Source organism: Sus scrofa, chromosome 2, assembly GCF_000003025.6.
Source record: "Sus scrofa isolate TJ Tabasco breed Duroc chromosome 2, Sscrofa11.1, whole genome shotgun sequence".
NCBI classification, from domain to species: Eukaryota; Metazoa; Chordata; class Mammalia; order Artiodactyla; family Suidae; genus Sus; species Sus scrofa.
Window position 1 is genome coordinate 77472309 of NC_010444.4, and position 23415 is coordinate 77495723.

At 58.0% G+C, this 23415-nt stretch overlaps 3 protein-coding genes across 10 annotated transcripts in view; 2 read left to right on the forward strand and 1 right to left on the reverse strand.

The window, feature by feature from the left end:
- On the reverse strand, positions 53-6896 carry KISS1R (KISS1 receptor). The gene is given in 6 exon segments (NM_001044624.2): positions 53-612; positions 751-983; positions 1263-1398; positions 1843-1967; positions 3018-3370; positions 6866-6896. Coding segments are annotated over 5 exon segments (1200 nt in total). The 5' UTR covers positions 3262-3370; positions 6866-6896; the 3' UTR covers positions 53-150.
- R3HDM4 (R3H domain containing 4) lies at positions 6951-16798 on the forward strand. Of its 3 annotated transcripts, XM_005661363.3 has the most exons (9): positions 6980-7108; positions 9808-9945; positions 12696-12850; positions 13233-13357; positions 13691-13814; positions 13974-14059; positions 14526-14611; positions 14686-14741; positions 15828-16798. In XM_005661363.3, exons 2-9 carry the CDS (start codon positions 9854-9856, stop codon positions 15929-15931), a joined length of 828 nt encoding a protein of 275 aa, XP_005661420.1. In that variant the 5' UTR covers positions 6980-7108; positions 9808-9853; the 3' UTR covers positions 15932-16798. The 3 variants fall into 3 exon arrangements, with proteins under 3 accessions (XP_003123032.1, XP_005661420.1, XP_013850256.1); XM_003122984.3 differs by lacking the exon at positions 9808-9945 and having other exon boundaries at positions 6951-7108; XM_013994802.2 differs by lacking the exon at positions 6980-7108 and having other exon boundaries at positions 7668-9945.
- The window catches only part of MED16 (mediator complex subunit 16), a 35920-nt gene continuing 31149 nt past the window's right edge, over positions 18645-23415 (forward strand). For 5 of the 6 annotated variants that reach the window (XM_005661362.3, XM_013994797.2, XM_013994798.2 and 2 more), the window contains exons 1-6: positions 18645-18788; positions 20174-20351; positions 20911-21018; positions 21277-21446; positions 22018-22449; positions 23068-23173. In XM_005661362.3, coding sequence (XP_005661419.1) covers positions 20219-20351; positions 20911-21018; positions 21277-21446; positions 22018-22449; positions 23068-23173 — 949 coding nt within the window. In that variant the 5' untranslated portion in view covers positions 18645-18788; positions 20174-20218. Of the gene's footprint in view, positions 18789-20173; positions 20352-20910; positions 21019-21276; positions 21447-21932; positions 22450-23067; positions 23174-23415 lie in introns of those variants that run through there. The other variant, XM_021084290.1, reaches the window with a different exon arrangement.

Here is a 23415-nt window from a genome sequence, read left to right on the forward strand (position 1 = left end):
TAGCCACACACATATCACAGGAAATCTGTACAAAATGATACAAGAGCACAAATCATTTTCACTATTTTTATCTTGGAGAAAACAAACACCAGCCGTTAGTAATAATAACAGCTGCTTTTCAAGCAGTGCCGGCTCCAGGAAGGAGAGGGCTCAGAGATGAGCAGCGTGTTCTCGAAGGATGCTCAGCGTGCGCTGCCCGGGCCCGCCGCCGCTGCCTGGCTTCGGGGTCCTGGCGGGAGCCGGGTGGGCGGCCAGGCGGTGCAGCTCGGCTTGCGGGGTGGCTGGGTCCGAGGGTCCAGACCACCGGCGACGCCTGGGACGCCGGGAAGCGCAGGGGCAGACGCGGCGGAAGGCCTGACGAAAGTGGGAGCCCAGGAAGGCGTAGAGCAGCGGGTTCAGCGCCGAGTTGCTGTAGGACATGCAGTGCGCCCAGATCTTGAGCGCGTAAGCTGCGTAGCTGCGCGGATGCCAGGCGCCCGCGGGGCCAAGCGCCTGCAGCACCAGGAACAGCTGGATGGGGCCCCAGCAGGCGGCAAAGAGCAGGACCACAGCCGCCACCAGCCGAGAGACCTTGGCCCGCACAGCGCCTGCTCGCTCTGCCAGCAGCTGCCCCTGGGGATGGGAGAGGCGTTAGGAGGGAAGGCCAAGAGCTGGCCCGGGCGACACACCAGGCACTTCCCCCGGACCCCCGGGTCACCCCCAGGCGCCTAACGCCCCGCGCAGTGCGGGCCCCATCCCCCATCCTCGCACCTGCAGGGAGCCGTCCGTAGGCGCCGGGCGCGCGGCCGCCCGGCCCAGGTGGCGAAGCATGGCCCCGTAGCAGGCACAGGTGGCGACCAGCGGCAGCAGGTAGAGCGCCAGCAGGTTGTAGAGAGCGAAGGCGCGCTCGAGGGCGCGGCTGGGGAAGGCCTCGCTGCAGTAGGTGCGCGGTCCGGGCGAGAGGCGGTGTAGGGCTAGCACCGGCGCGGATACGGCCGCCGAGCCTGCACCACAGGGACGGCTGAAGACCTTGCCTGGGGAACAAGGGGCGCGAGGGGGCCAGGGCCCCTGTCTCCCCGGTGCCTCTCAGGGCAGCATGCTTAAGCGCGTCCGAGGAGCTGGTCGCCCCAGGTCTGCGCCCTTGGAGGCCCTTGCAGTGAGTGCCATTGAGCCCATTTCCCGGATGCACGAACGAGGTCCCAGAGGGGCAGTGGAGGGACGAGCTCAGGGCACGATGACTTGTCCCCCACCCCCACTCTGAGGGGGCCCTGGGCATCACTCACCCACCCAGATGCTAAGGCTGATGGCCAGCGCCAGTCGTGGAGTGCGGCGGTGCAGGGCGCGCAGCGGAAACACAGTCACATACCAGCGGTCCACACTCATGGCGGTCAGGGTGGCGCATGTGGCCTGCACTGAGACCTGGGGTGGGGTGTGGGGGGCACATGTAATCTGCCCTGCCTGAGGCCTGCCCTGTCCGCACCATCTTGGGGATCTGCCACTGTCTAGCCACTCGAGGACAGGCAGAACGTGTCCTGGGAGGGTCCACAAGTTGAAGGGATAGGAGAAGAGAAGCCCAGGGTGGTGGGGAAGGCTGAGACAAGGAGAGGCGGGGGCGGGGGTGGACAAGAAGTAGCAATGCCCAGAGCACAGGCCACCGCACTGCCAGTCCCGTGATCCCCTATCTGTATCCCTCCCCATCGCCCTCAGCCTCCTGTCAGTCACTCTGTCCAGGCTCCACCTGCCCCAGCTTCACCCACCCGGACTCTACTCCTACCAGTCCCCCTCCACTCCAGGCCCCAAGCTCTCCTCGCCCCACCCCCACCCAGACCCCTGGCTCCCAAACCCCTACCCCAGCCTGCGCACCTGCTGGATGTAGTTGAGGAACTTGCACATGAAGTCGCCCAGCACCCAGGCTGGTAGGGGGTAGAGTAGAGCAGTAAAGGGCACGCAGCACAGCAGAAACGTCAAATCCGTGGCTGCCAGGTTGGCTGCAGAGGGTGGGGGGTTGTTGCAAGGGTGCTGGATGGGGGGTGCAGCACACTAGCTACCCAGTTCCCTGGCCCAGCCCCTTGGGCCTCTCTTTTCTCTAAGTGACCAGCAGGATGGCTGGGGAGGCCCCCAGAGAGGTGCTGACATCCTTGTGCAGAGAAGTTGAGGCCCCTCCAGTCTTACCCTTTTGTATTTCAAACGTCCCCCAGCACGGGCTTCACAGCCATTCAAGCAGCAATGGGCCCCACTCACCCCTGTTGGGGCTGGGAGAGCCTGAGCTGGCCCCTGACACTCTGAGCCTCAGTTTTCTGATCTACAAATTGGGTAGAATGGTGTTGCCCAGCAGCCAACACGGAATGGAGAGCACTTACCTGGGGCTGGCACCCCCACCCCTATCACACCATTGTGCAAAATGAGCCCTCTGTGGCAGAGATCCCAAAGTGGGGGCCTGCGGGCCAGGCAGTCTTTCCCCGGATTCCTTTAATTCATTGGACACCATGTTATAAGAACCACATTTCAGAGTTCCCATTGTGGCTTAGTGGAAGCAAATCCGACTAGTATCCATGCAGATGCAAGTTCCATCGCTGGCCTCACTCAGTGGGTTAAAGATCTAGCATTGCCGTGAGCTGTGGTGTAGGTCACAGGGATGGCTTGGATCTGGTGTTGCTGTGGCTGTGGTGTAGGCCAGCGGCTACAGCTCTGATTTGACCCCTAGCCTGGGAACCTCCATATGCCACGGGTGTGGCCCTAAAAAGGAAAAAAGAAGAAGAAGAAGAACCACAGACATCTTCCTTGTGTGGCAAGAGCTAGCTCTCCATGTGCCACACTCTCCAACCTCAGTTTTGACTACTCTGGCCAGCATGGAAAGCTCAAATGCCAGAGTTGGTGATCTATAGCTGAAGGTACAGGGACAAAAGGGAGAGGACAAGGAACCCTGAAGGGGATAGACCCTATCCTGGGAGGGCATTGCTAGGGGTAGCCCCTGGCCACCCCACCCTCATGGGACCCCTGGAACGGCCAGCAGGTACCCGGCTGCGCCCAGTGCTCACCGATGTAGAAGTTGGTCACCGTCCGCATCTGCTTGTGGCGACAGATGACGAAGATGACAAGTGAGTTCCCTGCCAGGCCGAGCAGCATCAGCGCGCCAAAGAAGAGTGGCACGAGCCAGGCATCCACGGGCCATGGCATGAGGGCCGGGCCGCCTGAGGCATTGGTGCCACAGCCAGGGCAGCCAGATTCATTGGCCAGAGCCCACCAGGAGACGTTGGTCCCAGACGTTGCCACCGCATGCATCACTTTGCTGTCCTCTTCTTCCAGGCTGCCCTCCAGTATTGCACCCTGGGAATCGCTGCGATGACAGATGACACTCCTTCCGCCTGGCCACCACAAAATCTGGAGCTCACTGCAATGACAAATTATACTCCTCCCTGCTGCCACAAGGTCTGGAGACAGTCTCCATGGGACTCAGGAGCTCCTCTGCTCCCTCTGCAGCTGCTGCGTGTTTATACCTTGAATCCCACCTTGTCCCCGCCTTCCCACTCCTCCTGCAGCAGCTGGCCACTCCCTCCCCTGCCTGTGTGCCCACCATTCACCGTGTGGCACTCTTCCCCTCATCCCCCTCCTCCTGCACAGTCTGGGTGAGAGCACAGGAGGTGGGTAGGGCGGGGGCAGGGTAGACTTCTTCGAGGCTTTGTGGACCCAGGAAGGACAGATCCTGGGGGGAGGGGGACATTAGAGTCTAACTCAGCAGGAAGAGCATGGGGACAAAGGCACAGAGACAAGGGAATGAGGCTTGTTCCAGGCCACAACATTGACTTTCCACCAGACTGGGGCTCCAGGTGGGTAGGTCCAGGCTGGTGGTAGTAGGCCCTGAGTGTCTGCTGCCAGAGTTTGTTTCAGGACATTGGAGAGCCACAGAAGGTTCAGGATAAGAGAGGGATGCCCCGGATCTAGTGTTGAGAAGATGCCTGTTCTTGGAGTTCCCATTGCAGCTCAGTGGTAAGGAACCCAACTGGTATCCATGAGGATGCAGCTTTGATTCCCTGGCCTCAATCAGTGAATTAAGGAACTGGTATTGCCGTGAGCTATGATGTAGTTTGCAGATGTGGCTCGGATCCTGCATTGCTGTGGCCGCAACATAGGCTGGCAGCTACAGCTCCGATTCAACTCCTAGCCTGGGAACTTCCATATGCGGAAGGTGCAGCCCTGAAAAAGATGCCTATTCTTTAAATAACTCAACCTCATGGGGACTTTGTGGCAAATCACATCCTTAGGGAGTGTCCACCTCCCACCTAATGGGCAGATGGATGTCTGCACTGGGGCCACAAACACCTATGCTGCTGGTGGCAGGAACCAGATTTATAAAGGATAAGTTTACAGAAGATAAGGTTGATCCCTCAACCCCACACAGAACCGTACCCCCAGACTGTGAGGCATGCAGCAGGGTACCAGGTTGTTCTGGCCATCGTGGAGTACAAAGCAACTGGAGAAAAGATGCTGCCATGTAAAAAAGACTAAAAATGGAGTTCCCAGGTGGCTCAATGTGTTAAGGATCCAGCATTGTCACTGCTGTGGTGTGGGTTCGACCCCTGGCGCTGGGAATTTCCATGTATACAGGTACAGCCAAAAATACATTAAAAAAAAAAAAAGCCTAAAAGGCGGAGGGAAGAGGAGTTCCAATTGTGGCTCAGCAGGAAGTACAGGAGCCTAGGGAGGAGGCATTTCCCTGTTCACCTTTTTCAAACCTTCAACACCATTCTTTCTTTTTCTTTTGCTTTTTAGGGTCACACTTGGGGCATATGGAAGTTTCCAGGCCGAATCGGAGGGGTCAAATCAGAGTTACAGCTGCCGGCCTACGCCACAGCCACAGCAATGCAGAATCCAGGCCGCATCTGCGACCTACACCACAGCTCATGGCAACACCAGATCCTTAACTCATTGAGTGAGGCCAGGGATGGAACCCCCAACCTCATGGTTCCTAATCAGATTCGTTTCCACTTTGCCACAACTGGAACTCCTTCAACACCATTCTTGATAAAGAATGGGCTAAAAATTCAGAAAAGGAAGAAAGAAAGAAAATCCTTTTGGGATGGTAATGAGGGCCAGGTTAGAATGAGGAGACCTCAACTATAAATATAATAAAATTCACTGAATTAAAAAAAAACAAGGTTTCTCCGTGGGGGCTGAGAACCATTCTGGGGAGGCTACAGAGCTAAGTGGGCCTGGTAGAGCATGCAGCAGGTTTTGAGGGGCCTTGTGGATTGGGGGGGATGTCTGGGAGCAGCCGCACTCATGGGCTGACCGAGGATCCAGGAAGGTGTTAAGAAGGTGAAGACAAGGGCCCTGGGAGTGAGGTCAGAGGATCAAGGCAGGGCCTGGGCTTCGTCCTATACAGTTAGAGCCTCTGTTGAGCAGCTGGTCATCACCAGCCAGAGCCAGAGACCAAACATCCAGGCCCCCAAACCTCCACCCAAGCACTCTCCCCAGAGGCACCATCTCCCAAATTGTATCACTGAGTTCTTTTGCTTCTTTTCACATGTATCTACATGAAGTCACCCAGTATGTGCTCTCTTGGGTCTTGAAATAGTTTCTCCTTTTTTTCCCCCTCCCCTTCCTCTGTATTTGTTAAAGCAATCAGGTTGTTTGTCCTGTACAATTTCCACCAGGCTAGATCTAGCGGGTTGTATCCCAGTGTTGTCCCTTAACATGGTCCTGGTTCCTTACTTTCCTTGTGGAAGGAAGGGTGGATTCTAGATTCTCCAACAGGTTTAATTCTCTGTTCTAAACCCTCCCCTGGCTCCCCATTGCCCTTTCATCAAAAACCAAATCTGTCATCAAAGGGCTACCAGTCTCACTGATCTGCCCTCCCCGGAAACCCCCAGTCTCTACCATCCCCCTGCTCTGGCCATTGTGGATGCCCCAGGACCTCTGCACTGACAGTTCTCTCTACCTGGCACACCCTTCCTACTTTTGCAACCTGCCAGGCCTCTTTCCAAAAGTCTCCTCTTCCGTAGCCTACTGCGGAGGGTGGGGGTCTGTTTGATCACTGCTGGAAGGGGAGAGCCCTGCCTCCCTCCCCAAAGAAGGTGGGCATTTGCTAAATGAAAAAACTAGGAGTTCCCGTCGTGGCGCAGTGGTTAAGGAATCCGACTAGGAACCATGAGGTTTCGGGTTCGGTCCCTGCCCTTGCTCAGTGGGTTAACGATCCGGCGTTGCCGTGAGCCGTGAGCTGTGGCGTAGGTTGCAGACGCGGCTCGGATCCCGCGTTGCTATGGCTCTGGCGTAGGCCGGTGGCTACAGCTCCGATTCAACCCCTAGCCTGGGAACCTCCATATGCCGCGGGAGCGGCCCAAGAAATAGCAACAACAACAACAACAACAACAAAAAAAAACTAAACTAAAAGGCAAAAGGGGGTGGGGCTCGCTTTCTTCTATATTTACAGATGAGTAAACGGCTCTCAGCCAGGCTCCAGGGTGCACTCTTAGGGAGGACTGAGAGGGGCTGGTGGAAGGAAAGCCCTGTTTGTGCTGGGTGGGGGTAGTAGCATGGGTCATTTCATCTGCCTCGGAAAAAGACATCCCCTTCCCTCCTCTTTACCCGGGCCTGACTTTCCCTATCTGTCCTCCCAGGGCTGGGTGCCCCGCTCACATCCCCGCCTGGGCGCAGGGACAGCCGCGGCCTTCTATCTCAGTGTCCCCGACCGTTCCCGGGTCTGCGTGTCTTCCCTTCACCCCCGCAGCCCGGGTTTGGCGGGGATGTGGTACTGGTCCCCGTCCCCCGGGGTTGGGTGTCCTTCCCCCGCTCCTCCCATCCCCAGCAGCTCGGGTCCGGCCGGGACATGGCTACGGTCCCTGAGCCCCGTCTTAGGGTCCTCGTCGGTGCCCGGCGCTGGACGTACTCTGCCCGCAGCCCCGGTCTGGCAGGGACCTGGCCACCCTCCCCGCCCGGCGCGTCCAGCCTCCAGGCTCCGCCCCGGCCCGCCCCCGGGTGCCCGTCACTTCCTGCCCGGCCCCGTGAAGGCCCTGTCGGGCGGCGGCAGGCACCGGGGTGTCCGAGCTATGGTAGCGTTGGAGAACCCGGAGGGCGGCCCGGAGGTGGCGGCGGCGGCGGCGGGGGTCTCCCCCGGCGGGCGGCGGACGCTGTGAGTGCGGCGGGCAGGCGGGCGGGGCGCGCTCCCAGGCTCCGGGGCCCCCTCTCTTGTCCCCCTCCCCGGCGGCAGCCCCGGGCCCGCCCCGCCCCTTCTCCTTGGGGCTCCCCCACGCAGAGGGGAGCGGCGCGGGGGGGGCTTTATTGTTAGTGCCGTTTACCGAGGGAGCCCCATCCCCGTCACGCCGGGCATTTGCCGGGACGCAGGGAGACACATCCATGTCTCCCTTAAAGACCCCCGGGTGCTGCAGCCTCCGGGCTTCGAGGGTCCCGGGCGCTGGGTTGCGAGCTCGGGTGAGGTGGTGCCGTTGCGCGCGGTGTACCCGGAAACCGTGCTGGTGTTGTTCTGGGTATTTAGCCACTTGCCGCTGTTGCTGTCTCCAAGCCAGGTGTTTATTCACCTCCCAGCCAGTCCTGTGTACCCCTCGGGATTGTCAGCCCCCCATCTCCTGGTGGACAGGCCCTTTGTTTTTCTCCAGATAGATATCCCAGTTAAAGAGGGACTTAACAGCCCCGTCGCGTCTGTCGCGGGAGGCAGACAGGAAGGTGGGTCGTCCCCGTATGGTTATGTCCCCCGTCGTCACTGATTTCTTTCTAACCTGGGTATTTATGTGGATACCTGGGTGGGCCACCCTGACTGCTTGGGTTCCAGTTCAGCCTCCTCCAGTGTGCCTGTCCAAGTGGCCTGGGTGGGTTATTACCCCTTCCATCCCTCAGTTTCCCCATCTGCAAAATGAAATAATAGTGCTCCTGCCAGAGTGGCTGGGGTCAGTGACCGTGCACTTGGAGGTGCCCAGCAAAGGGGAGCATCCATTCCTTAATAATTATCTTAAATATCTTACTGTTTGGGATCTTTTATTACTATTTAAGAAGACTGTCATTTTACTATTTTATTATTGCTTTATTATTACACTTGTTATTACTTTTTTGTTATTATCTCCACCTGGATTTTTAGGCAGAGGCCCTACCGGGCTCCACAGATGTGGGTATTTACCCCTTTTGAGGCGGCTTAACCACCCAAAGTGGGTATTTACCTACCAAGTGGGTCCCTCTGACCTGCCCCCAGGTCTCCTCACTTCCATGTCCTGGGAGGGGAGGTGGCCTCTGCCCCCTGAGTCGGCCCCACCCCAGCCTGAGTCACCTCCGCTCTGAGCCCTCCTTGATTTCCTGTACCAGGAAATTGGTTCCTCTCTGGCCTGTTCCTGGGGGAGGGGCCGGTGGCAGAGCAGGTGTATTTTTGCCCAGAGGAGTGGGTGTCAAACCCGTGGGGAGCATCCCTGAGAGGATGAAAGAACCTGTTCTCCTCAAACCTGTCCTCACAGCTGTCCCACAGGTGGGCCTGTTCCCCCCCCCACCCCCGTGGATGTTGGCCACTGCCACCCTGTAGACACATCCCAAGGCCTGCTGGGTCCAGGAAGCTTCAGGGCCCTGTCTGGGTCCTCAGTTTCCCATCTGTAAAGTGGTCTCTTAGGGGGGCTGGGTAGGGGAAGCCAATGAACTGGCCCTTGGGTGAGTATGGTAAACAAGTTCTGATATTCATTCAACAAACAGCTGTTGAGCACCTTCTATGGGCCAGGTGCTGGGGATACAGCAGGGCCCAAGAGGACCCTGTCCTTATCATTCTGGGCTAGTGAAGGAGATGAGAAGCAGGAGTAAACAACTAGGACCAGCTGGTTTCCTGTGCAACTGGTGAAGCTGGAAATGGGCTGATTGGTCCCCTTGGGAGGCAGGGTAGCTTCTCCCAGGAGGTGTTGAGCCCAAGAAAGGGTGCTTTAGGCAGGAGGCTGAGCACATGCAAAGGCCCTGAGGCAGGCTGTCCCTGACCTGTTTGAGATGAAGTGAAAAGGGCCTGTGCCTGGAGCAGGAGTGAGAGGGAGAGAGATGGGCCAGCATTGCTGTTCTGATATGGGTGTATTTTATAAAAGGTTAGGCTGGTATCCACCCTGCTTCCCCAGCGTTCATTACAAATCTGACTGGTTGGTTTTTTGTCTGCTGCACCCTGCCCTCTCCCTTTTTGAGGTGGGGGGCTCCAACCCTGCAGTCAGCCCCAAGGCTCCTGCTGGGGTCTGGTTAGAGCCAGCAAGCTTGAGCTGGTGGCAGGACTCAAATTTCGGTTCTCAATTCGGCCCGGGAGGTTCATGAGACTGTAGCCTGTGGGACCAGTGGTGGCACTGCAGTGCCATGGGGAGCCATGCATGGTGGAGGAGCAGGGCAGGGAGCAGCTGGGTCCTAGCCAGGTGTGCGGGCCTCTGGGTTTGAGCCCTTCAGACGGCTGTGGCCCCAGGAGGGAAGCAGGAGGCTGGACGGATCAGGGGAGTGTCCCTTTTCAGACCAGTTTCAAATCCTGGTTCTGTCCTGGTCCCCAGGGGACGGGAGCCCCATCTCTTGGAGCCCCATTATTCTGAGGGCCCAGGCTCCCTCCCTGCATTCCACCCTGCTCTGGGGTTCTTCTATAGCTCCCCCCGGATGTGGCCTTGTTATCAGCCCCCACCAGGCCACTGTCCTGGACGCCATCCAGAAGCTGGGGCGGAGACACAGGCTCTGGAGCCCGTAGTGGGGTCCCCTGGGCCTCAGGAAGGTTGCGTCCAGCCTCAGAGGTGTTGGTCCTGTGCCGACTTGATTTGCTCCGTCCTGTCCAGTTGCCCTCTGCACCTGTGGGATCTTGGGACAATGACTTTGCCCCTTGGTTTGCAGGTCTGTGTAATGGGCGTCAGAAAAATAGCCTTTGGCTCCTGGGGTGATGGTGAAGGGGATTGCTGCAATCGGTGGTGTGGCTTGGGCGAGCTCCCCGTCACAGGAGGAAACCAAGCAAGTGGCAGCTTGCGGGGGAAGGTGTGTGTCCTGGTTCCTCTTGGCTCTGAGTGCTCCTCTTGGACTCACAGGCACTGGCGGGGACCAGTCTCATCCCCAGTTTGCAGAGGCTCCATGTCACACAGTGAAGTATTGTAGCCAGGGTTCGAATCAGGGCTAAGATTCCAGGTGCGACCCCTGCCTCTGCCTGTGGGCGTCCCATCCATGGGACCCTGTGCAGACATGCGTTTACCCATCAGTGTTCATAGATCTTTGCCTCAGGTGTCATCCATGGAGCTGCCCCACCCAGACCTCAGACAGGGCTGGGCTCATCCGCCTATTTGCTTTGTGATTGAAGATGCAACAGCCTCCTTGGAGTTCCCATTGTGGCTCAGTGGTAACGAACCTGAAAAGTATCCATGAGAATGCAGGTTAGATTCCTGACCTCGCTCAGTGGGTTAAGGATCTTGGCTACTGTGAGTAGTGCTGCAGTGAACATACAGGTGCATGTATCTTTTTTAGTGAAAGTTTTGTCCAGATACAGCCCCAAGAGTGGGATGGCTGGGTCATATGGTAGTTCTATATTTAGTTTTCTGAGGTATCTCCATGCTGTTTTCCACAGTGGTTGTACCAATTTACATTCCCACCAGCAGTGCAGGAGGGTTCCCTTTTTTCACACCCTCTCCAGCATTTGATATTTGCAGACTTGTTAATGATGGCCATTCTGACTGTTGTGAGGTGGTACCTCATAGTAGTTTTGATTTGCATTTCTCTAATAATTAGTGATTTTGAGCATTTTTCACGTGCCTGTTGGCCATCTGTATGTCTTCTTTGGAGAAATGTCTATTCAGGTCTTTTGCCCTTTTTTTCAATTGGGTTGCTGGGTTTTTTTTGCTGTGGAGTTAAGTTGTTTGCATATTTTAGAGATTAAGCCCTTATCAGTTGCATCATTCGAAACTATTTTCTCCCATTCCGTAGGTTGTCTTTTTGGTTTTTTTTATGGTTTCCTCTGCTGTGCAAAAGCTTGTCAGTTTGATTAGGTCCCCTTGGTTTATTTTTGCTTTTATTTCTGTCGCCTTGAGAGACTGACCTAAGAAAACATACGGTTGATGTCAGAGAATGTTTTGCCAATGTTCTCTTCTAGGAGTTTTATGGTGTCTCTCCTAGCCTTTTTGAGGCCCCTTGTCCCACTGTCCTAGGGTTTCACGATGTTTTCCAGAGATGCTGCTGGGGGAGGGGTCACACTTCTGTTTTTAACGTGTGTCTAGGGAACTTTGAACACTGGGCAAGTCTGGGTGGAATTTTGGACTCTGGGTTCCACTCAGTCCTGGAATCGTGGGATTTTGTCAGAGAACTGGTTTGGCAGTTATTTTTTTGAGCACCTACTCTCTGCCGAGTGTGGCTGCCCACGCTGGGGGCTCTGTGGGCACCAAGCCCTGCCTGGCTGCACGGTGGGCAGTGAGATAGAACGGGCAGCCGTCAGGAGAACAAAGCAGTGAGGGGTTGGGTCCCTCTGAGGAGGTTCGAACAGAAGCCAAAAGGAGATGGGAGCGAGCCCCCGAACCAAGGGCATGTTCACCTGGTGGGGGCACAGCCTGGCAAAGGCCTGGAGTGGGGCTGCCTGCTGGCTTGGAGCAGAGTGAGCGGGCAAGGGAATTGGGTGCTGAGGAGGGGCCATCCTGGCACCCCAGACCTGCTGAAGGTCAGAGTCCACCACCAGGAGTTCCCTGGTGGTGCAGTGGGTTAAAGATCTGGCATTGTCACTGCTGCGGCTTGGGTGGCTGCTATGGTGTGGATTTGGTCACTGGCCCGGGGAATCTACCGTGGACCCCTCAGCATGAGGGCGTCTGAGCTGGTGGGGCCATCCTGTCAGCCCGCAATCAGGGGCTGACCAAGAAGAAGAGCGTCTTGCCTCTTGCTAGAAGTTTCCATTCAATATCCCCCTCTCCCTCATGTGGCTGCCTGCTGACTGGCTTGGCCCTCAGGTCCCTGCAGGAGGCCTGCCCAGGCTGCTAATCTGTTTCCAGGATTAGTGCCCTGTGCTCAGCGGGGGCCTGTCCAGCTGCACCCCCCATCCAGGCCCCTGAGCTCACAGCACACGGGCTCTGGGCCATCTCCTTAGTTTCTGGGGACTGGTCCTGGGTTCACTTGCTGCTGCAGGTAGGGCTGCTCTGGCAGATCAAGTCTCTCGAGAAATTCCCAGACCAGGGAGCTTCTGGACCTCCTGGCTTATAGCTAAAACCTGGCAGCCTGGGGGAGCTAGGAGCACTTTTCCCGGCCACCCACCTCATGGGTGGCTTCCCTTCTCTGAGTCTGGCTTTGCTGATCTGTCTTCAACTGTACCTGCCTCCTGGGTAACATGACGATGAGACAGAATGAAATTTTTTTTTTTTTTGTCTTTTTAGGACTGCACCCCACAGCATATGGAGGTTCCCAGGCTAGGGGTCCAATAGGAGCTATAGCTGTCGGCCTATGCCGCAGCAGCAACACCAGATCCTAGCAGCATCTGTGACCTACACCACAGCTCACGGCAATGCCAGATCCTTAACTCACTGAACAAGGCTAGGGTTTGAACCTGTGTCCTCATGGGTACTAGTCGGATTCATTTCTGCTGAGCCACCACGGGAACTCCCAGAATGAAATTTTAAGGATCCATGGGACGGGGTGAGCCTCCCATTGCTGACGGAAACCAAACAGGGGTGGCTGTGAGAGAGTGGCTATGGTAGGGATCTGCCTGGGGGTCCTGGCCAGCCTCGGCCCTGAGGACTGCCCCCCCCAACCCCGGCCCACAGGCCCCTTCCGGGCTGCCTGCCTGCTCTAGCCAGCTCCCAGGTGAAGAGGCTCTCGGCCTCCAAGCGGAAGCAACACTTCATCAACCAGGCTGTGCGGAACTCAGACCTCGTGCCCAAGGCCAAGGGGCGGAAGAGCCTCCAGCGCCTGGAGAACAGTGAGCAGGGGTCGAGGGGCACCTCCTGGGGGCTCCTAGGCCTCAGACAAGAGCGGTGTGCATGTTGGCATTATCAGCTGCCCTTACCCTGAGTCTGGCCCTGAGCTGCACGATGAGAGGGATCTCGGGATGTTGGAGCTGGGGCTTTAAAGGAGGTGTAGGAGTTCAGCAAGCCCAGCCAGGGCAAAGTAGGAGGAGTTCTGGAGGCTGGATGGTTTCTGTGCCTTTTGGGAAAGACAGCTGGAGTGTGCTGGAGGGGAGGCTGGTCTGAGCCAGAAAGTAAAAGCCTGAAATAGAGAGGTGGGGGGAGGGGAGGAAAGATGGTCCTTTGTTCCTCTGGAGCCTTGGGGCCTCAGCCCTGAGACCATTTGTTTCCAACTAGCCCAGTACCTCCTGACCCTGCTGGAGACCGAAGGAGGCACACCTGGCCTGGAGGATGGGGACCTGGCACCCCCTGCGGCCCCCGGCATCTTCGCAGAGGCCTGCAGCAATGAGACCTACATCGAGGTGGGGCTCCACGTCTCCCCCTGAGCTCTGTGTCCCGTTTCCCAGAACACCAACCCCTCCAGAGAGGGAGACCCACCCCAGACCTTCCAGCACCTGTGGTTTATCTACTTGTCACACTTGGAATTGCTGATGTAATGGGGTGTACTGGGGCCATGTCAATGTCCCCTCCTCCGGCTACAGGTGGGTTGCAGGTGCCTGCATGGACTATTGGCCGGCCCTGTGGCCCACTGTGCCCATGAGGAATATTACCAAGCACCTAGTGGCCCTCCATGGGGAAACTGAGGCTGGGGCCTCCCCAGTCATTGGCTCAGGGCCTGCCTGCCTCTCTTCCAGGTCTGGAACGACTTCATGAACCGCTCTGGGGAGGAGCAGGAGCGGGTTCTCCGCTACCTGGAGGATGAGGGCAAAAGCAAGGCGCGGAGGAGGGGGCCTGGCCGCGGAGAAGACCGGCGGAGAGGTGGGCCAGGGTGTGGGGTGCCAGGGCCCAGAAGTCTGGTGGGGGCCAGACCTACAGTTGTGGGCGGGGCCAGGGCCAGGTGGGAGGAGCCTGGTGTGTGAGGGCAGCGGGGACCCATTGCTCCCTCCAGCACTGGCCCCAACCCATGGACTCTTGCAGAGGACCCAGCCTACACGCCCCGAGAGTGCTTCCAGCGCATCAGCCGGCGTCTGCGAGCCATCCTCAAGCGAAGCCGCATCCCCATGGTGAGTACCAGCCCTGGCCTCGTCTCTTTCCACTTGCCTGCTCTTTTTTTGAGGGCCTTTTTTCTCAGCTTTGCAATCAGAGGCAGAGTGAGGGGAGACCAGTAACCCCGTAAACAGAACGTTGTGTGATAGGCACAGGGCAGGCTACAGACCAGTGTGATCAGAGTGCAGGACCCAGGGCTGGGCAAGGGCTTTTCCTCGAGAGTGGGAGGGGCAGGGGCAATGCGGGTGGGTACGGAAGGATGTGTAGGAATTCACCAGGCAGAAGGCTCAGGCATTCAAATGTGTGGATATGTCTAAGTGCCTGGTTTCCTTGGAAACAGTTAAGCAGCCTCATGTAGGTGGTCAGAGGCCACATTTGAACCCAGAGCTTTGGGCTCCAGAGGCTGCCATGGGCTTAGGGGGCCTGGACAGCTTGGCCAGGGTCCCACTGTTGGCCTGATCCCTGGGCTCATCTCTCCTGCAGGAAACCCTGGAGACCTGGGAGGAGCGGCTGCTGAGGTTCTTCTCTGTGTCTCCACAGGCCGTGTACACGGCCATGCTGGACAACAGGTGACTGGGCGGGGTAGGTGCGATGAGCGCCCATGGTGTCCAGCTCTGGCCACTCACCACCCCTTCCTCTGCAGCTTTGAGAGGCTCCTGCTTCATGCTGTCTGCCAGTACATGGACCTCATCTCAGCCAGTAAGTGCCTGGCGGCCCCCAGGCCCCCAGTTGGCCCATCATTTCTAGGAACCAAGGCCAGGTGGGGTCAGGCATCTGGGTGAGGAGGGAACTGTGATCACAGAGGTGGCCGTGGGATGCTGTGCTCACTCCTTGCTGGCTCTCCTGCCTGTGGCCCCACCTTGGTGCTGCTGCGGACGAAGATCCTCCATCTCGTCTTCCGGGCTGGGGGGTTGGGGGCCCATGTGGGGTGATGACCCTAAGATGAGGGGACCCCAGTGTCAGCAGAGTTCTCATTTATCCGTAGCCCCCTCCACAGGGCCGCCCGTGTGATGTCTGGCAGGTCCACTCCCTCCTTGGGCCTGTGTTCTCCTTTTACAATAGGGGAGGTCTTGGGATACAGCCTCCTGACCCCCCACCCCCGGCAGGGTTCTCTCAGGCCCTCTGTGTCCCACGGGGTCCTCACTCCCCAAGTCCATCTCTCTGCCTGGAGTTGCTGAGGATATGGTTTCCATGGCAACCCCAGGATGGTTTCTCTCCCCCTCTCCCCCCCTTTCCTTTCCTCTCCCCCCCCATGGGGGAGGGAGCTGCAGCCCCTATGCCTGCTTTGGTTCCTACAGACTTGGGGTGGAGGGGCTGGGCTGGGGATGTTTTCTGCCTGAACTCAGGAGGGGGGCCCTGGCCAAATGGGGAGCAGGGGAGAGGGAAAAGCCCAGGCAGATGCCCCAAGGTGGGCCCAGCTTGGGTTGTGCATGGCTCTGGTTCAGATTTGGGCATGATGAGGGCTGGGGAGAGAAGTTGGTGGGGTGGCCTTGGAGCTTCCCAGTCCCCTCTGAGGACAGGGAGGTAGCAGGGAGACTGGGGGGTGGGGGAGTGGGGCCCCAGTTCATTCCCCTTGGTCTCCCCTATGTCTGTAGGACACGGGATAAGTAACAGGAGAGGAGGGCAAGGCGTGCAGACAAGCTGGGTTGGTGCCACACCTGGGACCTGGGGGTCAGGACAACCAGACCCAAGGCCCGGCTCATGGGCATCTCTGGCAGGGAGGGCAGAGGGCCCGGCTGTGCCATGACCCTCGCCTTCTTCCCTTCTTGGCTGTCCCCTCTGCAGGTGCCGACCTGGAGGGTAAGCGGCAGATGAAGGTCAGCAATCGGCACCTGGACTTCCTGCCCCCGGGGCTGCTCTTGTCCGCATACCTGGAACAGCGCAGCTGATGGTGGCCCCGCGGTGCTCCCGCAGCCCCGTCTCCCTGGCGCCAAGACCTCCCATACCACCTGCTGAAATACCTTTATTATTTTTAGAATTTTCCCTTGGAAACATGCTCCTCCCCTTGGGGTCACCCCGTTCCAGCCCATCTTCCCAGATGTGTTGGTGGCTGGGCCTCCCCAAACTCCCCGGCTGGGCCACTTCCATTTCCCTTCCTCAGTCAGCATTTTTGGCCCCTTCTGAGCTTACGCGAGGAGGGAGAGGCTGGATTTTTATCATTTTTAATGAATTTGGTGTGATTTGTTGTAGATTTTTAAATTTCCCTTTTGAGAAAAAAAACAAAGAACTTGCCCCAAGTGATAACTCGAGGGGCTTCATTCCAGTCCTTGCTTGACCCCCTCCCAATATGTGGCATGGGTGGGGGTCTCTGGGGCCCTGTCCCTCGCCCCAGGGGCATTACGTTTTTTTGTGTGTGCGCGTGTGTGTGCGTGTGCCCTGCGACCCAGGACAGAGGCTGCGTCTTAGAGCTGGTTTCACCCCCTTTTTTGGACTGTGTGCTGTCTTCCTGGGCACGCTGTGGTGGCCCTTGGGGGTCCTGTGTCCCTGAGATACCCCCTACCTTCATACTGGGGGTCTGGGACTTCCAGCCAGAAGCCTCCGCCCTCAGACTGTCTTGTTCCCCTTTCCATGTCCCCTCATGTATACCGCCCCCCAGCCTGGCTCTGGGTGTCCTCATGCGGGTCCCCCTGACCTGGCGTGTGAGTGCAGAGCTGGGAGGCTGCCCCCCCCCCCCCCCCCCGCAGCCTTGTGTGTGTGGCTAGTTGTGCTTTGGAAAAAGTGGAGAGTTCAATAAATTTCTGGTGCTCTGGTCTCCAGTTGCAGGGTTTTCCTTTGGGGCAGGGCTGGGTGCGTGAATGCTCACAGTGCCCTTGGATCCTGGTCATCAAGGGATGCAGGCCTCAGGGTATGAGGCTTGGCACCGACTGACACCTCATGTAGAGGCAGGTGTGTGGGGTGTGGGAGGGAGGGCAGATGTCACTGAGAGGGTCATTTTGGCTCTGTTGTGTGGCTCAATCCCTCCCGGGTGCCTGGGCTCAGACCTCAGCTCCACCACTTCCCAGCTTTGTGACCTCCAAAAAGATCACTCATGTGAGCTTCCTGGGTGGCTGGAACAAAGTACACCACGCTGCAGTTTAAAACCACAGGAATTTAGCCTCTTCCAGTTCTGGAGGCCAAGATCAAGGAGACTTAGGGCTGAGCTCCCTCTGGGGGCACCAGGGGAGGGTATTCCCCATCTCTTCCAGATTCTGGGGGCTCTGACTTCCCTTGGCTCTTGGCCACATCCCTCCAGCCTCTGCCTACATCTTTATGCGGCCTCCTACCAGTGTCTTTAAATTGTGTCACCCTGGGTTATCTGCTTTTATCCTGATTGCCCTTCTCACCTGGCCCCAATCAGGGGTCCCTGCTGTCCACAGGGCTCCTCACTGTTGAACCTCACCCTGATCTCCATTTCCCTGAAGATGGATTATCTGCCTCAATTACTGGGAATCCTGCAGGTGACATTTGTCTCTTTCCCCCTGTGTATTTATTTATTTAACTGTTTATATCAGTACAGACGCCTGGACATTCGCTTTCTTGTTTGGGTTACAACACAATATCCTTTCATTTTGTTGCTCAGATTGTTCCAGGTTTGGATACTGGGAGCTCTTTCAGTGATTCCTGTCTCACTGAGGCGGGGTATTTATTTATTTGAGCACCGGGCTCCTCTGCATATTTGTGCTGCCTTCTAGAACCAGGCATTTCGCCCAGGAGCCCAGTTCCTTTCACTGGGGCAACGTTTAGAAACCAAGAACTGGGTGCTAAGTGTGCTGAGTTCCATTTTAACAGGCATTTTAAAAAGTTTTAAACACAGATGCTAAATAATGGAAATCCAAATGGCTCAGAGGACATCAGGAGATACTGGATTAACCAGCTTGGAGGCTCCCACCTGTGAAGGGGACCGAATTTCTGGTGCCTGGAGGCCAGTCTGGACTTCAGGGCGCGGGTGTGGTGGCTCTAGGGGACTCCACAGGCCTCCTGCACTGACACACAGACTCGGTCCTGCGGCTGCCCCTAGCTGGCTGTTTTCTTCCCACTCCGATTCCCTGAGCCCGGCCCCCATACCTTTGCCCAGGCGCTAACTGCAGCCCAGTACACCTTCCCCGAAATATCAGGAGGTCTTCCTAGAAAAGACTTTCCCAACTGGGGAGAGCCCGACAGAAAAAGAACCAGCTTTTGATAGCGGGAGACGAGTGAATCCAGAGAAGCCCACGACTGGTTAAGCCGTCTTGCTTACGGGGAAAAGAAGCAAGGAAAAGCAAAATATGGAACGCTTCACGAATTTGCGTGTCATCCTTGCGCAGGGGCCATGCTAATCTTCTCTGTATCGTTCCAATTTTAGTATATGTGCTGCCGAAGCGAGCACGACACCGGGGTTAACCCGACCGCTATTTATAGGGCGGAGTATAAAATACTTTACGCTAAGGGTGAATTCCGTTTAGAAGAAAAATACTCAGTAACTTGTCTCTTCTTTTCTGATATCAGTGCAACAATAGCTTAACAGAATGAGGCTACTCACTGAAGTTGAGAAAGTGTTCTTTCACGAAATATAATTCGGGTGGCTGTTGGGAAACTATCAATGTATGTATGCAAATTATATCGGTAGTGGGGCGGGGCCGGAGCCGCTGCTGTCCCAGAAGTCTCCGGGAAACGGCCGCGCTACGTGGGCGACTCGTTGATCCGGGGAAGATGGCGGTGCCGTAGCCGCGCCGATAGGTGGAGTGCAGGCCGTGGCCGTCCGCTCGGCTGGGAGAACAGGCCGTCCCGGTGAGCGGGGACTGGGGACTTGGGCGTTGGGCCGGCCTCAGGACGGTGCCTACGGCCGCGGCGGCGACTAGCGGGCCGGGGGCGGGGCCTGTAGGGTTAGAGGGCGGGCCTGGAGAGCAAGGGGTGCTGGGTACGCGCCCGGGAGCACGTTGGGCGGGGGGGGGGGGTCGCGACGGAAACTTGGGGGAAAGTCTGAGGCGTCTGGGAATCCGGGCACTCCGAGCTGGGGAAAATCGGGGCTGGGCCTGGAACCTGATCAGGGGTTGGGAGGTCTAAGGCTGTATTTTCCTGGGGAGGGGCCTGGGGATTCTGGTGGGCTGGAAGGCGGCCACTGGAGACCAGCACCTGGCTATTGGGTAGTGGTCCCTGGGGTGGAGCCTGAAGTGGCAAAAAGAGGCGGGACTTGGAGGGTTGGGAATTTGGAGGTGGTTATAGGGAGGCGAGTTGTTTGGGAGACCCTGGGGAGAGAACAAATTTAAGCTATCCCTGGGAACACAAGGGGCAAATTGGGACTGGGGTCTGGAAAGCAAATATTGTAGGGGGCGGGGCTGGAGAGCTTTGAGGGCAGAGCTTAAAGACTGCTGAAGGGGCCTCTGGGCAGGGCCTTGGGGTTCCTGGCCAAGGCTTGAGGAAGCGGGAGGCCTGGGGGAAGTGATTGAGAAAGATGGGTTGGTCATACAGTCTCATTGGGTTCTGGTAACGGTGAAAATAACCGTAATCAATGCCCGGCACATAGACAGCAGGTGGAAATGTTCATTGTTTCCGTTGCGGTTGTTACCTTTGAAGTGCTGCACCAAGCTGCTGCCTGCCCCCCATCCTGCCTCCTTGCCTCTGCCAAAGGCTTCTCTAAGGATAGAGCAGTCCCACCTCTCCTCACTGCTTCATGGTCCCCATCATTGTTCACCTGGACTGGCATGGTCACCCCCACCCTGTCCCTAAGCCTTTCTCTCCAGACAGCCAGAGGGGTGTGTGAAACATAAGAAGGTCTCAGCTCCCCTGGGGCTCCCACCTCACTCAGGGTGAAAGCGCAGGCCCTGCATGACCCACCCCACCCTCACTTTACCCCTCCCTTCCTCTCACTCAGTTCCAGCAACATGGGCCCCCTGCCGCTCCTTGATGACCCTGGGCTTGGTCCAGCTTCTGGGCCTTTGCACTGGCTGTTCCCCCTGCCTGGGATATCCTTCCTCCAGGCTGCATTCCTGGATCCCTCACTTCTACGCTGGGAGGCCTCCCTGGCCATCCATGTGTCAGATATAGCTCCCCTGACATACACAGAGCAGGGATTGAGTCTTTGGGTCCCTGCAGTGACCCACCATCCAGCACTGCGCTCTGGGCCCTGAGGCCCTGCATGAACGTCTGTGACAAACTGGTCCTCCCTCCCTCAGAAGCTGGTGACCGCCCTCTGTGTATGACCTTGGCAGCCGGGCACCATGGACCTGGCGTACGTCTGTGAGTGGGAGAAATGGCCCAAGAGCACGCACTGCCCTTCGGTGCCCCTGGCCTGTGCCTGGTCCTGCCGCAACCTCATCGCCTTTACCACGGATCTCCGAAACGACGACCAGGGTGCGCCCCCTCCTGCCCCCCGCATGGGCTCGTGCCCCAGTGCCCATGGACCTCCAGGCCTGTCCAGTCTCTCAGGGTTCCCTCATGTGTGATGAGGGGTGGTGAGGGCCCAGAGGGCACCTGGCACCAGGGGGCACTGGAATCACCCCCAGGGGATGGACCTGTCCAGATGAGGGTGGTCCCCAGCCCCTGCTGAGGCTCCTGCCTGAGTTTTCCAGACCTTATATGTCACTGCTTGGCTTCTGAAAGCCTCTGAGCTGCAGCCTGCCTGCTGGGCCTGTGTTCTCGCTATTGTTGAATGACACATGCTCCTAGAGGAAAGGAGAAAAACACAGACATTTTGGATGAGGGGAAGAAAAAAAGGCATTACCTTCCCCAGAGAGCCACTCTCTGTTAGCATTTTGGGTTTGTTTTTTTCCAGTTCCATTTTCTATGTCTCTTTTGAAAGTGGTTGTAGCCTCTCTGGAGGCAGAGTCATGGACCTGCTCCCATTACCCCTGGGGTCATCAGGCACTCGAGGCCCTGCCATTGTTGCCGCTGACCTGGCCCTCCTTTGCAGACCTGACCCGCATGATCCACATCCTGGATACGGAGCACCCCTGGGACGTGCACTCCATCAACTCGGAGCACAGCGAGGCCATCACCTGCCTCGAGTGGGACCAGTCAGGTGAGGGTGGGGCTCACCCTTGATCTCAAATCCCAAGCTTACTTGTTCTGTCTTTTCCTGGTCATGTCCCCACTGTCCAGAACTAGGATGAAAGCCCTGGCCTTGTGGCTTTTCGGCTCCTTCTCCTCCCATTTTTGGTGACCAGAGTCGTTCCTGGGAGACATGTGTGCCATGCCCCTGCTTGTCTCCCATCCCAGGCCCCAGATGTACTGGGGGGGGTGCTTTGTGACACAGGCTTGCCCCCCTCTTCCCCTGCAGGCTCCCGGCTGCTGTCGGCCGATGCTGATGGGCAGATCAAGTGCTGGACCATGGCAGACCACCTGGCCAACAGCTGGGAGAGCCCAGTGGGCAGCCTGGTGGAGGGGGACCCCATCGTGGCCTTGTCCTGGCTGCACAATGGTGTGAAGCTGGCCCTGCACGTGGAAAAGGTGGGTGTCCAGCCTGAGCGAGCAGGTGTGGTGCTTCAGGCTGGCTCCCCCTCTCACGCCTTTTGCTCCTCCTGGTCTTTCTCACCTGGGCCCATCTCACACCCACCATCAAGCTGTTAGCACCTGTGTTTTCAGTAGGCCGCCCATTTAACTGATGGCTACTGTCCTCAAAATCCAGCCTACCTTTTGAATTAGCAGTATCCTAGAATTCCTCTCCAGATTCTCTGATTCAGCCCAGCATCTCATTCAGAGGGAGCTGCCTGGGTCGGGGGAGCTCAGATCCCTCATCATCAAACGGGGCTGACAGCAGGTCATGGCAAGGGGTCAGTGCGAGCAGGTGTGACAGGGCTGGGCTCGCAGCCGGTGAGAGATGAGGGCCCATAGCTGCCACGGGTTCACATGGCTTGCTCGTCCTAGAGCCAGGAGGCCCTCCTGGATTGATGCTGTGGAGAGGGACCTTTTCTCCTGTTCCTTCCTCATGCTTAGTGCCAGGCCCGGGGACGGTGACTGTTTGCCCATGGCTGCAGTGCATCATGCAGCGGCTGGAGCTGACCCTGCTCCTCCCCCACAGTCGGCCGCCTCCAGCTTTGGCGAGAAGTTCTCTCGTGTCAAGTTCTCACCCTCGCTCACGCTGTTTGGGGGCAAGCCCATGGAGGGCTGGATTGCCGTGACGGTCAGTGGCCTGGTCACTGTGTCCCTGCTCAAGCCCAGCGGGCAGGTGCTGACCTCCACAGAGAGCCTGTGCCGGCTGCGTGGCCGTGTGGCCCTGGCTGACATCGCCTTCACGGGCGGCGGCAACATCGTGGTGGCCACAGCGGACGGCAGCAGCGCATCCCCAGTACAGTTCTACAAGGTGTGCGTGAGCGTGGTTAGTGAGAAGTGCCGCATCGACACTGAGATCCTGCCCTCCCTTTTCATGCGCTGCACCACTGACCTCAACCGCAGGGACCGCGTCCCCGCCATCACCCACCTCAAGTTCCTGGCCCGCGACATGTCGGAGCAGGTGAGCCCGCTGCCTTGCATTGTCAGGCCAGGCCCCGTGGGGCTAACCCAGGTGCTGGCAGAGCTGGTCCTTCCAGGGGCTCCAGGGGAGAGTCGTTTCCTCCTTTTCCAGCTTCTGGAGGCGCCGCATCCCTGGCTCGCGGCCCCTTCCTCCATCCTCACAGCCAGCAGCGCGGCATCTCCTGTCTCTCTGCCTCTGACCCTCCCGCCTCCCTCTTATGAGGACCTGGTGATGACACTGGGCCCCTGGGGAGTCCAGGACCATCCCCATCCCAGAGGCCTTAACTCCACCTGCAAAGTCTCTGTCACATGATGTGACACCACCGCAGGTTCTGGGACCAGGTTGGAGACATTTCTGGGGATGAGGGTCAGGCAGCCATAGCAGGTTACCCAGGGTCCCCCCTGGTAACCTCGCACTGAGAAGCCCCAGCTCATGTCCCTGGCCCCCTGCGCACTTTCTGCTGGGGGCACCATGGGGTGACTCGGCCCTCCCCATGAGAGGTGGGGGGGCAGGTGCAAATGCAGGACAGGTGGGCCTAGTTTGAATCCACTGTGAGGATGTGAGGTGGCTGTGGTGTGAGCCCCGGAGAGGCGCCCTCACCCAGCCGCTCCCCACCAGGTGCTGCTCTGCGCATCCAGCCAGACGACCAGCGTGGTGGAGTGCTGGTCACTGCGGAAGGAGGGGCTGCCTGTGAACAACATCTTCCAGCAGCTCTCGCCCGCGGGTGAGTCCTGCTCAGCCAGCCTGGCACCCATACGCAGCCCCCTGGCAGAGTCCTCGGAAGCCCTGGTTCAGAGGAGGGTGCAGGGCTGTGAACTGCCCATCCCCGGAGCGCAGAGTCCCCCACCAAGACCACCCTCCCTGCCACACACACACACCTGGCGCAGCCGGGAAGCCAGAAAGCCACCCACCACCCTGGTTCTCCTGCGCCTCTGCCTTGCACATAGGGCTGTGTTCCCGCTGATG

What these genes read in the sequence shown, in the direction of transcription:
- R3HDM4 (XM_005661363.3), top strand. Translation starts at nt 9,854, where the DNA reads ATGGTGAAGGGGATTGCTGCAATCGGTGGTGTGGCTTGGGCGAGCTCC. An exon ending in GCAATGAGACCTACATCGAG is followed by an intron (nt 13,358 to 13,690) that starts GTGGGGCTCCAC and finishes CCTCTCTTCCAG; the next exon opens with GTCTGGAACGACTTCATGAA. An exon ending in ACGGCCATGCTGGACAACAG is followed by an intron (nt 14,612 to 14,685) that starts GTGACTGGGCGG and finishes CTTCCTCTGCAG; the next exon opens with CTTTGAGAGGCTCCTGCTTC.